Genomic DNA, 15,358 nt, shown 5'->3' on the forward strand with positions numbered 1-15,358 from the left:
TTGCAATTTCTGCCTTCAGCTTGTCAAGTAATGATGCGCAATACTATCCCGTTATTGTTTTACATTTTTGAAGATAATCGATAAACAAAATTCTGTTACTATCCCAAAACAGAGTTGCCATCACCTTCCTGGCCAATGGAACTATCTTTGCCTTTGTCAGAGCAGGTTCACCCGTTGCAGTCCACTGTTTTGACTGTTGTTTCATCTCAGGAGTGTAGTGGTGGATCCACATTTCATCTATAGTTATGAATTGATGCAAAAAATCTGACTTAGTTTTGCTTAAACTGCTCCAGCAGGGCCTTGGAAATGTTAATTCAAATGTATTTTTGGTCCAAAGTGAGCAAACGTGGCACCCAATGGGCAGATAGCTTACGCATTTAAATTCTTTCATTAATATATGACAAAAATGTTCTTACGTATAGCCTCTGCTACCTTAATTGTCAGTCGTCCAGTAACATTTGTGAACTTTTTCAATGATATCAATAATGGTTGCAATTGGGGGCCGTCCCAAACACTTATCAGCAACCAAGCTGGTATAACCATAATTAAATTCAGCTGCCCATCTTTTCATGGTGGCAAATGATGGAACAGAGTCCCCACAAACAGAATTCAACTTTATTTTAATTTGCGTAGGCGTATTGCCTTTCAAATGCAAGTATCTAATCATGGTAAAATATGTGATTTTTTCATTTTCACAAAAACACTCACAATGACTTACTCAAACTACTGAACAACAACTGAGCATCCAAATTGGCTGAAATTTTAGTGAGTACCATTCAACACATGTGCAAATGTATTCCCTAACATTTGTTGATGAGTGCTGCTATCTTCATGTTAAAGCTCAAAACTTTTCAGGACAACCCTTGCAATAGAAAAATATTTTATTAGCTTTGTATAATAAACATTGTTATTACAATGTAAAAATAAAAAAAAATTATAAATATAACACAAGAGTGTGTGAATGTGATTTCCGTGGCAGAGTGGTAACACCTCAGCCTTTCATCTGGAGGTTCCACGTTGGAATCCTGTTCAGACATTTTTCATACTCTACAAAATACCATTTCCACATTCCTACACATAAGCTTTCAAATATTGGATAATATTAGATCAGAGATAAAAATGTTATACGAATATGCCTTATTCTAGAAAAATATAGCTACTCTACTACTTATTACTTAACTACTTTAAAGCGAATTAAACATTATTTAAAATGTCCTGAAGATATTTAATAAAAATTAAATTCACAAATTATACATTCAACTGTAAATTAAATTATTTCAGATTATTAAGAAATTAAAGAAAAGTATTCAGGTTTAACAAGAAATTTCATAGTCAAAACAAATTTATTTGGAAAATATTATACAAAGTTTTACTGCTATTTCTAATTTGTTATCTACATTAACTGATAAATAAAACTATTACTGCTAGCATGGATGTCACATTCACTTACAATATATGAATGTAATATAAACTATACTGCAATTCTGAAGCAGAATCACAGAAAAATTAACATGATCTCAATTAAAGGTTAATTCTTAACTGTAAAAATAAAATTACTATACTAAAAATCATATAACAAATCAAGTAATTTATTAAAATTAGCACTCTGCAATTAATTTATATGTATTACTATTTAATGAAACCTAAGATAATTTTTAAGATTTTTACAATAGTGGCTCCAATTTTAACTAGTAAGGTCATCGAAAAGTGCTGCAGCATTAAAAAAAAAACCACATCTCCCTATGTAACATGTCAGTCAACCACTGACATGTTACATAGGATTGCAATTACATAGGATAATGTAACATTGCATGTTACATAGGATTACAATTACGTGGGTTCACACAACCTGTGAACCCACGTAATTGTAGGATATGGGGATCTTAGCAATCCAATGAAAGTATTGAGTATGTTAGAGATTTCCCAAAAATAAACATGTGGTGCGGTTTTATGTGATTGGGATCACATAAACATGTGGGATCATGTGATTGGCCCATTCTTTATTTCATGAGTCTGCCAGCACAGAGAATGTTTATTTAGATGTGCTACAACTGTACGTTTTCCCGCAAGTTGACCAAATTGAACAAGAAAGTAATATTTAAACAAGATGGTTCACCCCCGCACTTTAGTCGAAATCCCTAAGTGCACTCCCAAAGAAAGATTCCCGAATTGCTGGATTGGAAGGGGCCAGTCCTGTGTTTTGGCCTGTGAGAAGCCCAGATTTGAAACCTCTAGACCTTTTTCTATGGGGATACATTAAAAACATTGCCTACAGTGAAAAAATCAGGGATGTATAACATTTAAGACAATGAATCACCGCCACAGTTACGCCTGTGATGATCCAATAGACCTGGGCAGAAGTCAATTATTGTCTGGATGTTTGCAGAGTGACCAACAGAACTGAATACTCATTTTATTATCTCATCTCTAGTAGTTTCTGATGATTTTTTCAAACTGCTGCAACCTTTTTTGATGACCTTACTTAATAATAGATATGTTAAGTAAGACTTAATATTAGATATGTTTTATTATTAAGTAAAAACAAATTATTGAATTTGAGGTAAAATCATATTTATTATTATGCTGACAGTACTAACTTTGTTTTACTCACATAAACTGAAAATTAATCCTGATGAATGAAATTATGACATCTCATGAGTTCATATATACTGTTATATTTGTATGATATGAACAAAGTTTTAAATCATATAATTAACCAGAATTTTAACAATAAACAAGGTTATATTATCTATTCTAAGCAAATATTTTTTCTTCCCGTCTTTTCTTAGCAACTAGTACAGTTCCGGGTTTGTGTTGTGCATCTGGATGATTAAGAAGTTCTGGAGGGCATGTTGATATTGGACTTCCTAAAATGGTTTGCTTTAAATCATAGAACAAACAAGAATCCTCTTTAGTCAAAAATGATATAGCTATACCATGTTTTCCAGCACGGCCAGTACGACCAATTCTATGCGTGTAATCTGAAAAATAAAACATTAATTTAGAATATGCAGCTAAAGACTGATTTCATGACTTTATTTATAATAAATGTTACAGGCAAATATGTGATATAAAATAATGCATGCAAGCCTGCACACTTGTGTGTGTTATTTTTCAATTTTCGAGGAAGTGTACTGTTATCAACCAAATAAAGCACAACACAAATTTAATTTGGACAATCCACTGTTCTACTCAAAGAAGATAAAGAAAGGGAAGAAAATCTATATAGATAATTTAATTTTGAATAATTTTGTCATATTCAATGAGGTGTAATGAAAAAATAATGAAAATTTTAATTTCTATCAAAATTAATTTACTTATACTTCTATACTGAAGTAGTTACCCAGACACACTTAATGCTAAAGTTTCTTCCAATCCTCAAAACATCTGTGGAAAGTATTTTTTGGGTTGCTTAATGATTTTTTTTTTGTATTATCTATTATCACAAATTGTTGCCCTTAATCAGTGGGAACAAGAAAAAGTTTCAGGGTGCCACATCTGAAATATACGGAGACTGCAAGATCAGTATGGTGTTTTTCTGGTTAGATAATCTTGATATAATAGTGAAGTGTGTGCATTATCATGGTGTAAAATCCACAAATCTACCACATCTGTGATCATTTTCTTCAGACTGTATCATGTAAACAGCATAAAACTGGTTGTGATTCTGTTTTTTGACCATACAAGTGTTAGTAAGAATTCATAATAGATGATGCTATTAAAAAACAGTAAGGAGAACCTTATAACATTTTATTGAATTTGGCATTTTTTTTAATCTTGGTTTTCAGGAAGCTTCCATTGGGATAGTTATGATACTGAAACAAAAGTCTACTTTTGTTTCAATATCATAACCATGCACCCATGTTTTGTAACCAGTTATGATACTTTTAAGTAATACAGAGTCAACAGTGATGTTAGTTAATAATTGTTCTGTAATGTTTTTGTGATGTTACTTATGCTGAAAATTTAACAGTTTTGGAACAAATTTTTCTGTTATTAGTTTCATATCAAAAGAGTGATTCAATGGTTATTAGTCACAGTGTCTTTTATTTTGCCAATATTTTATCTTTAGTTAAAGTGTTACAAAGTGAGACCTTTTTGTTGTCTTCATAGATTTCTTGTAATGATGTTTTGTAACCAGTTATGATACTTTTAAGTAATACAGAGTCAACAGTGATGTTAGTTAATAATTGTTCTGTAATGTTTTTGTGATGTTACTTATGCTGAAAATTTAACAGTTTTGGAACAAATTTTTCTGTTATTAGTTTCATATCAAAAGAGTGATTCAATGGTTATTAGTCACAGTGTCTTTTATTTTGCCAATATTTTATCTTTAGTTAAAGTGTTACAAAGTGAGACCTTTTTGTTGTCTTCATAGATTTCTTGAAACTTTTAGTACCTTTCATAAATCCTTGGTAATGGAATAAACATCTTCACTGAAAGCCTTCTGTAACATCTTCACCATTTTGTGACAAACACTTTGATACACTTTTCATTTTTAATGCCTAACATTTTATTCTTTTTTCCATCATTTAAAAAAAACAAAAAAACAATAAAATATGTCCTAATTACTTGGCTGCCAAATTTGAACTATGTCATTACTATGTCTGAAAATATTGATATACATTATAGTGTTGCTACTCGATAGGAAAAAGATGAACTCTGTCAAAAAACATACCATGCAGAATTCTCAAGATTAAAACATATAATTTTTCAAATAAATTATTAATGAACAAGAAAAGACATGAAGGTAAAAAAGAGGCAAGTAAAGAATCTGGTTCCCATTTTTGAAAGAAGATTGTATAGCCAATTTTCACTAAAATTTACACAGCAGTTCAAAACTTTCTTTGGATAAACATATACAAATAGAATATCCTTACATATCAAAGTTGCTAGATACCTCCTTTCTTTATTACTAAATAAAAAAGGATTAAGAAAAAGGTTTCCATGATGATATACCGGGAAGCCAGCTTCTCTTTTGAGTAAAAACAGCTAATAACATTTTGTACATTAAATTTTCCTTTGTAAAACAGGTTTTTCCTTTGTTCATTAAATTTGAAACAAATTCAGTGGAAATCATAATTACATTTTGTTGTAGGAATTAGTGAGGTTTGGTGGGAAGAGGAAAACGGCTTTGGTCAGGTGATTTTAGAATAATTAACTTAGCTTCAAATAATGGGGAGGCAGGAGTAGGTTTCGTAATGTACAAGAAGAGAGGGAAGAGAGTAAAGTATTTAAAAATGCATAGCGATAGAATCATTGTAATAAGGATAAAATCGAAACCTAAACCGACAACAATTGTTAACATCTATATGCCTACAAGCGCCCATGATGATGATGAGGTAGAGTGTGTATACAAAGAAATTGATGAAGCAATTAAACACATAAAAGGGGATGAACATTTAATAATAGTTGGATATTGGAATGCAAGCGCTGGAAAAGGCAAGGAAGCAAATATAGTGGGTGAATAAGGGCTGGGCAAAAGGAATGAAAGAGGGTACTGACTTATAGAGTTTTGCACGAAGTATAATTTAGTAATTGTCTACAAACAGTTTAAGAATCATAATAGAAGAATATACACATGGAAAACGTCAGGTGATACTTCAAGATATCAGATAGCTTATATCATTATTAAGCAAAGATTTAGAAATCAACTTGTCGACTGCAAAATTTACCCTGGAGCAGACATTGACAGCGACCATAATTTAATGATAATGAATGTAGATTGGGGTTTAAAAACCTGAAGAAAAGGTGTCAGATGAATCGGTGGAATTTAGAGGAGGTAAAGAAGATTTTTGAGGAGGACATCGCAAGAGGTCTGAGTACAAAAGATAAGGTAGAAAATGTAGAAGAAGAATGGGAGAATGTTAAAAAGGAAATTCTTAAATCAGCAGAAGCGAATTTAGGTGGAACAAAGAGAAGTGGTAGAAAACCTTGGATTTCAGATGATATATTGCAGCTGAAGGATGAACGTATAAAATATAAGAATGCTAGTGATGAAGAAAGTAAAAGGCACTATCGACAATTAAGAAATGCTATAAACAGGAAGTGCAAACTAGCAAAAGAAGAGTGGATTAAAGAAAAGTGTTCAGAATTGGAAAGAGAAATGAACATTGGTAAAATAGATGGAGCATACAGGAAAGTTAAGGAAAATTTTGGGGTACGTAAATTAAAATCTAATAATGTGTTAAATAAAGATGGTATACAGATTTATAATACGAAAGGCAAAGTCAATAGGTAGGTGGAATATATTTAAGTGTAATATGGAGGAAATGAATTAGAAAATGGTGTTAAAGAGGAAGTCGAAGAGGATGGAAGGGGAGAAACAATTCTGAGATCTGAATTTAAGAGAGCATTAAAAGATTTGAATGGCAGAAAGGCTCCTGGAATAAACGGAATACCTGTAGAATTACTGTGCAGTGCAGGTGAGGAAGCGATTGATAGATTATACAAACTGGTGTGTAATATTTATGCAAAAGGGTAAGTTCCGTCAGACTTCAAAAAGAGTGTTGTAGTCATGATACCAAAGAAAGCAGGAGCAGATAAATGTGAAGAATACAGAACAATTAGCTTAACTAGACTTCAAAAATCTTAACTAAAATTCTGTATGGAAGAATTGAGAGGAGAATAGAAGAAGTGTTAGGAGAAGACCAATTTTGTTTCAGGAAAATTATAGGGACAAGGGAAGCAATTTTAGCACTCAGATTAATAGTAGAAGGAAGATTAAAGGGCATTTATATGCTTAGAAAAGGCATCTGATGCTGTAGATGAATAAAATGTTCAGTATTTTAAAAAGTTTAGGATTCAAGTATAGAGATAGAAGAATGATTGCTAACATTTACAGGAACCAAACAGCAACAGTAGTAATTGAAGAACATAAGCCGTAATAAGAAAGGGAGACCGACAAGGATGTTCGCTATCCCCATTACTTTTTAATGTTTACATAGAACCAGCAGTTAATGATGTTAAAGAACAACTTAGATCCGGAGTAACAGTACAACATGAAAAGATAAAGATGCTACGATTTGCTGATAATATAGTAATTATAGCTGAGAGTAAAAAAGATTTAGAAGGAACAATGAATTGTATGGATGAAGTCCTACGCAAGAACTACCGCATGAAAATAAATAAGAACAAAATGAAAGTAATGAAATGTAGTAGAAATAACGAAGATGGACCACTGAATGTAAAAAGGAAGAGAAAAGATTATAAGATTATTATAAGATTTTGTTACTTGGGAAGCAGAATTACTAAAGATGGACGAAGCAGGAGCGATATAAAATGCCGAATAGCACAGGCGAAATGAACCTTCAGTCAGAAATATAATTTGTTTACATCAAAATTGAATTTAAATGTCAGGAACACATTTTTGAAAGTATAAGTTTGGAGCATAGCTTTATATGGAAGTGAAACTTGGACGATCAGAGTACCTGAGAAGAAAAGATTACAAGTTTTTGAAATGTGGTGCTATAGGAGAATGTTAAAAATTAGATGAGTGGATAAAGTGATAAATGAAGCGGTGTTGCAGCAAATTGATGAAGAAAGAAGCATTTGGAAAAATATAGTTAAAAGAAGTGACAGATTTATAGGCCACACATTAAAGCATCCTGGAATAGTTGCTTTAATATTGGAGGGACAGGTAGAAGGAAAAAATTGTGCAGACAGGCAACGTTTGGAATATGTAAAACAAATTGTTAGGGATGTAGGATATCAGGATTATATCGAAATGAAACGACTAGCATAGGGAATCTTGGAGAGCTGCATCAAACTAGTCAAATAACTGAAGACAAAAAAAATGACATTTTTGTAATAATAAATATTAGCATGTTAGTATTAACCATTATAGTTCCAGACAACAATGATGTTGCAGGTTTAAGTTCAGTTGAAAGTGAATGTGGTTTCAACTGGAATTGAATGATTGTGTTATCAACGTTCTTTAGTTATTAAACTTTAATGAACAACAAGGTAACAGGAACAATTGATTCCTAATCCTGGGACATGCTGAAAAAACTTTTACTGTAAATTAATGTGAATCAATATAAATTGTTAATAAATTTTGATCAACTAAAATTCACCAAACTTGAATAAATTATAAAATATTTTTATTGAATAAAAATATTTTCTTCACCAAATGAAGAAAATATAAATATAAATAGAAACCACAGTTAAAAGATAGATTTTCTTCATGTGTAATCATTTCCAATGCTCCTATTTAGACATGAATTGCTTTCCGCAACTAATAAATTAACACTAAGCTATAATGGATATGTCTTTTTACAGCAGAACTTTTTTATAACCTATAAATGTTAAACTTTTGTTATGTTATTAATGAAATAATAAATTTAATTCTGTTAAGCTAAGTAATTTATTTGATCGTCTAATATTCATTAGTAATTTATGTTAAATATTTCTTCTCAATAGCACTATAAACTTCGATTATCAAGCAATATAAACTTCGAAAATCAAGCTTTATTTACTTTGTGTAGAAAAAGTAATCAATCGTTTACTTACATTTAGAATAAGTTAACAGAATTTTTTTTTCATAAAAATTTTTTATAAAATTTTAACTGAATAAGGTATTGATTTGAAATTCAAATGCAAATACAGTTGTAGATTGAGAACAACAAATCCTTTTATAAATAACAAAGATGTTCTGCTGTCACATTAACTCATTACTTAATCATTTAAGTGTTAAATAAGTGAGCAATAAATGAAAACTTACCTTCTATAGTCTTTGCCATGTCATAGTTTATGACCATAGATACATCCTTAATATCAATACCACGACCAGCGACATCTGTTGCTACCAAGATATCCTTAGAGCCTGATTTAAGACTAGCAAGAGCATACTCTCTCTGTTCTTGACCTTTACCTCCATGAAGTGTACATGCATTATACTTAAAAAAAAAAAGAAGATTAATATTAACACATATAACAATTAACAATGAAATAATTCTAATTCACCAATCTGTATAAAATACTAATAATATATATATATATATGTCGGAACGTAAGATATTAAGATGTAGTTATAAACTCCAGTAACAATAATGCTACGTAAATATACAGAATAGGATGAATTTTTTTCGTATATAAGAAGTACAAAAATGTATAAGAATGTTTACAAACGAAGATTACACTTTATTAAAAGAATTATGAATTGGATACAACTGTGATCATAAAAAAGGGTGAATTAGTTTCTATGCAGAAGACATTTTGACTGAAAATTAGCTGAGCTCACAATTCCTAGTCACAGTCTGATGTATTTAATCTATCATTTCATTCATCTCATCTTCTACATTTAAGTATGTGAATCTCACTTTCCTTACTTACATATTCTTGTCATAACAGAAAAAATAAAATAAAATTAGAACAGAGCTTAATAATCAACTTTGGACAACAATAATAAACTTATTAAGAGGAAAGATGAAAAGGATCAAAACAAATTTTTCTGAAATAAATTCAAATGAAATTAATTTGGCTTACTTTTTTAAAAAATAATAATTGCAAATGTTATTGTTTTGGTTAACAAAGATGTGCTAGCAAATGACTATGATGATTAAGGGATAATTACTTAAGTAAAAATTGAGACTTTTTGGAAATCTGATCTTATTCAATGGATTTCAGTACTATTATGGTGGATGAGTCTTACCTTTCATACACATCTATGGAATTCCTAAAATTGAAATCCCATCATCATAGATGAAATAAATTAGTAGCAAAAAGGCTAAATAATAACTTACATCTACAACTACATCTTATTTTGTTTATGCTAATTAAATTCTCAACCATTACCTATAAAACTTGAATTAAAATGTACATAAATACTTACACCAAGCTTTTCAAGACCTCTAGCAAGAACATCAGCTCCTTTCTTTTGGTTGACAAATATAATAACAGGTGGTTCGACACCACGACTCAATATCTCCATCAATTTACGACGTTTATCCTGTTCTGTTACCATGTACACAATTTGTTCAGTTCGTTCAGTTGGTTTTCCAATGGAACCAATATACACAACAGCAGGACGACGTAAATAAGTTCTAGCAAGCCTTTCAACAGCAGGTGGCATAGTAGCTGTAAACATGACAGTCTAAAACAAATAAAATGGATTAGTGAATAATGAATATAAGTGTAATAGTAATGAATGACATACAAAACAAGGTTGGAAATTATAAATAAATTTTTCAACTCAACAAACATATTGATTATTCTAACATGAAAAATATTTTCTAAAAACAAGATTAGGTTAACAAGATTTTTTTGAATTTAAACTTTTTCACTCTGTTTTTGGATAAGTATATAGCTTGAGTGTGTTATTCATTAATCACATTTAATGTTTGAAATTATTTTCTGATTTGTTGACATCTGTGTTTTTATTACAATTGAATAAGTACATAGTGAATAGTACAATTACGATTTGTTTTGGAGTTTTAGTTTATTTTTAAGTCAATTAAGTCATCATGCTACATTAGTCAGCAACATAATTTACATTTCCTTAAACCCCCAAGTGGTCGAAAAATCATATATTCTCTTTTAAAATGCTACATCACAGAAGAAATATTTTAAATAACATTCTAAATTTATAAGTATTGTTTGTTTAATCTATAATAGATAAATATTTAATTACAATAACCTCATTTAATGTGTTATTCAAAAATATAAAACAAGTTTTAAATTAAATTTTACATTTCTACTTTTAGTTACGTACTTTTTTGGTATGCTAAAGGTTCACGTTTCCCCCCTTTTGACCACTTTAATTTGAATACTGTCATCTATGTTGAGAAGATATGAACATTCATAAAATTAAAATGGATAAAATATAGTTAGTATGTGTATACCATACAGCAATACTGTCCTAAATGATGAGAGATTTGATATTAAGGTAACATATTAATGTAAAAATTTACTGAAACTCTAGTTTTGGACTGAAACTGATTTTACAAATAATTAAGAAAAACAGATTAAGATTCAGAAAAAATAAGCTCAGAGAACTGATAACAGGAATCTGGCAATGGAAAATCCATTCTGGAATGACTGAAAAGAACCTAATATAGACTAATATATTTTATCCGGTTTTCAATATATTTAATGACTTTGGAAACTGTGAGGCTTATGTGTGAGTACTGAAATAAAAATTATATTAAGTGGCAAAAATAATTCCAAAAATGATGTAAGAAAAATCAATTTAATATTAAAAAACATTAAAAATTAATTAAAAAAAAGCTAAATTATAAAAAAAAATGGTCTTCAAATGTAAAACTACATTTTTATGATGTTATATCAGATGATATTAGCATTATCATCTGAAGAAAATCCTTCTATAAAATATAAGGAAGTAAGGTTTTAACTATTAAAATTATTTTCAACAGTAAATAACTACTGAACATTAATAAAATATCAACTAAAAAATAAACAAAATGCTTAATAAAAACTATGTAAAAAATAACCACTAATTGTAACCATAATGAAAATCCACTGTTTAAACATTTTCTACACAATATATTACTTAGATATCTGTCCTAAGGTAAGCCCCCTTGCAACATGTTACCCCATCCATTCATCTTAGTCTTCTCTTTTTGACGCTTTTAACTGATCTATCACTGTTCTAGTCAATCCTTTTCCTCTTACAAAATTTTCAACTTAATTAGCTTTCCTGTCTGAATTTTGTGATTAAGCTTCCATTTTTGTTCACTCTTCTCATCACTTTTTCATTTTCCACTATGTCTGTTTTGTGTTCCCAATCCATCCTACCCAAACTCCTGTTTTCCTACATTTTAAATGTGTTCAGCCTTTTTTTTTCCTTTTATCTTAGAGTCTATGTTTCACTTCCACACAGAAGTACACTCCGAACATAGAACTTCACAATACATTTCCTAAAGTCTAACTCTATTTTACTATAATATCTGTTTCTTTCTATTAAATGCTTTCACACCCACTGCCACTTTAGAGTTTATTTTATATTCACGTTTGAGATTTTGTGTTAACATTGTCACCATAGCACATATACTGTTTTGTTTGTTCTTATCTAATTTTATTTCTTCTGAGTATATAATGATTAGCATCTGGCCTCCTACCTTAATTACTTTTACTTTATTAATGTTCATTTTCATACTATATTCTTACAATTTTTAAATCTCTTTAAATATCCTGTGCTCCATCTAAAAAAAAAAACCTTGTCATTTGTAAAGCAAATACAATTTATTTTCCTTCCTCCAGCCCCAACTAATAGATGTATATCTTCATATCACATCAACAAACTTACACTTATTTCTCTGTCTCTTTCTATATACCTCTTACCAATTCTTATTAGCCCATCTGCAACCCTTGTATATCTTCCACATTGGTCATCTAACATATAACATTTGCTCCTGTTTAATGAATTACTCTTCTGTTCAGAATTAGAAGAATCTCTGCTGAATGCAAAATTAAATTGCCCTGTGATCTTTATTGCAGTTTACTATATCATGCTTTATAAGGATTGGAGGATTGTTTTAATAACGCTTCTGGCCATATCCCACTGCTTAAATATCATTACTTAATTTCACCACCTCTATGATCAACATAATTAAGAGATTTAATTGATTCTGTTTGCAGCTTATTTATCATCCTTTCAATTTTATTTTAATTTTTAAATCCTTACTTTTTTTATAATAAGCTCTGATTTCAGGATTGCTATTTCATCTTCTACTTCATCCTAATTTTCTATAGGTAAGCAGGAAGTCCCTTTACACACTAGTTATGAAATTATTAGCATAGGTGTAGCTTACCTTCTATGGATCTAAACTGTCTGTGTGGGTTCCACTATGCTCAAAGCAAAGTGTGCATCTTCATGTCCAGTTTTTCATCCACAACAGCAAATTGGGGTGATTAGTTCAAATGCTAATGGAACAGCATCTTGGAGCTGCTCATTGTTGACATATCTGCAGTTTCGCAGATATATCAACACTGAAAAGAAGATTTCTTCTTTTACAAAATCCCACAGTGCATTGCCAGTTATGGTGACATCAGGGCTTCTTGCTGGCCAAGGCAATGGAGCCAGTAACTCCATTGGAAAAATTTCATTGAGACGTCTACAGACATTCCAAGCAAAATGTGCTGGAGCATCGTCTTGCTGAAATGCAATGATGTCAGTGAATCCTTTTGTCATTAATTATGGAAACAATAATCCCTTGCCAATCATTCTCAGACAGCTATGTTGATTAATGAGCTATCATAAAAACAAGGATCAAGGAAATGCAAATCATAACATGCTGCTACTTCTGGATCACATAACAATTATTTATTCTAAATCAGTTGGGCCTATTATATCTATTATTAAAAAATGAATTTTATGATTTTATTTTAAAAAAAAGATTAAAGATACTATGTTCTTTCTGAAATAGCAGATTAAGAAACCAACACATCGTTTGAACAAACTAATTTTGATTTAGCTGATTTATTAACTGTTTCAATGACGTAGAGATGACATAGTAATGATAGTCACAATAATTATTTGTAAATTATTTTGCTAAGTTTTCAATAATGTATTTCTCAGCTAAGTTTTCAGTAATGCTGAGTTCATTTTTTATATGAATAATCTAAGTCTATTTTTTTTTCAATAAGATTTGAAATTATGAATGTAGTATTATATTCCAATAAGAATATTTTACAAATGTTTATCAGTAATATTACTAACTACTATGCTAACTAGCAGAATCTAAACATAAAATCGCACATATATTTATGAATGAAATTCATAAAACACGCAGGGATAAAAAAATTATTTATATGTTTAAAATGAACACTCACTTGTCTATATTTTTTCTTTGAGTTATAATTTGCTAAAAGTTTTACTTCATCTTCGGCATCTTCAGTATCTGGCTTTAAATTTGTCACAGGCATATAATCTAAAATTTTCTGAACATCTGCAAGAAAAAAAATTACCATGTAACATTAACTTGAGTTGAATAAAGCAGATAAAAATAATGAAAATCTGTCAAGGATCAGTCGAAATGTTACACAGTAGAATTTAATAGATTTTTACACTGCACTCAGAATTACTTCATACAAACCACAAACACAATTACAAGCTTTTCAAGTTATACAGTACACTGGGTTTTACTGAAATAATGCAAGAATTAACCATCCTGTTCTTACATTTCTTCTGTATTGTATTTGTTCAATAATCTAACTACTTTTCCCTTCTCTTAATTAAGCTAAGTTTATTCTACAGTACAATTAAGTGACACTGGAAAGACAAGGGCTATTTGGAAAGTAACTTCATATTTATTATTAAAAAATCATCAATTGATAAAAAAAAACAATTTACTATACACACCTTATAGCTTTAATTTTTAGCTACTTTTCTACATAATTGCCATCCAAATTGTCATATCTATAATAACATTTTTGAATTAAAATCCTGACATCTGTGAATTAAGCCAGGTAGTAACAACATTTTTCAATTCTTTATCAATTTCAAAACACTGTGTTGATTTGGTTGATTTTATGGAGAGGCAAGAAAATTAATGCTGAAACTTACTGCGAGATGTTGAAGAGATCAAGAAGGGCAATACAAAACTAACGACATGACAGGGTGAGTTCAGCTTAATTCATAGGCAGCAGAGTTTTATGTTTAGGGTATTCAAAAACTTGTGTTACAGATATGACAAGTGCCTTAATTTGGATGGCAACTATATAGAAAAGTAGCTAAAAGATATGTATAATAAACTGTTTTCTGAGTGTTTTTTTTTTTTTTTAATAAGTTGGTGTTTTTTTTATATAGTTGAAAATAAACTTATATTTTGCAACTACATAAAAAAAAAATTGCATTATAATTTTATTCAAAATTTTACTGATAAAATAATTTAACCCATAAAAATCAGGCTGAAGTAAGTTAACAATAGTAACTCAGTACATAGTGGGAACTAGATTCTGCTTTAAACAATAAGATACTTGGTGTAAGCTCAGAGATTAGATGAAGCATTCCAAACATGACAAATACAATAAATTAAATACAATAAATAATACCAGCAACACCGCAGGTTGTAACTTTAATGAAGTTTTGTACAAAAGTATATTTTAACATTTCTAATATTTTGTGAGATAACAAGTATGCTTACTTAAAATGAACACTATAAAAGCAAAACAAAGACTAATTATCTATGTAGTTAAAACTACTGTTATATGTAAAGAGTTTACTTATATTTTTGAAGAAATACAAATAAATTCTTTACTTTCTTGATGAAATACATATTTCTATTTTATATGCTTCTATTTATATGGTACGAGGCTGTCCTTTATGTTTTGAAATAAAAAAAGAACTTTTATTATAAACATTTGAAAAGGATAATCTTAAAACTATTTTTTTACATAG

The 15,358-nt window shown here is 29.8% G+C and overlaps 1 protein-coding gene across 1 annotated transcript in view; it reads right to left on the reverse strand.

Annotated features, from left to right (window-relative positions):
- Positions 1–1,573: 1,573 nt before the first annotated feature.
- The window catches only part of LOC142334386 (putative ATP-dependent RNA helicase DDX23), an 85,428-nt gene continuing 71,643 nt past the window's right edge, over positions 1,574–15,358 (reverse strand). The window contains exons 12-15 of the mRNA XM_075382369.1: positions 13,792–13,907; positions 9,833–10,093; positions 8,723–8,897; positions 1,574–2,981 (exon numbers count right to left, since the gene is read on the reverse strand). Coding sequence (XP_075238484.1) covers positions 2,755–2,981; positions 8,723–8,897; positions 9,833–10,093; positions 13,792–13,907 — 779 coding nt within the window. The 3' untranslated portion in view covers positions 1,574–2,754. The remainder of the gene's footprint in view (positions 2,982–8,722; positions 8,898–9,832; positions 10,094–13,791; positions 13,908–15,358) is intronic.

The sequence above is a fragment of the Lycorma delicatula genome, chromosome 1 (assembly GCF_047948215.1).
Source record: "Lycorma delicatula isolate Av1 chromosome 1, ASM4794821v1, whole genome shotgun sequence".
In the NCBI taxonomy this organism is placed as follows: Eukaryota; Metazoa; Arthropoda; class Insecta; order Hemiptera; family Fulgoridae; genus Lycorma; species Lycorma delicatula.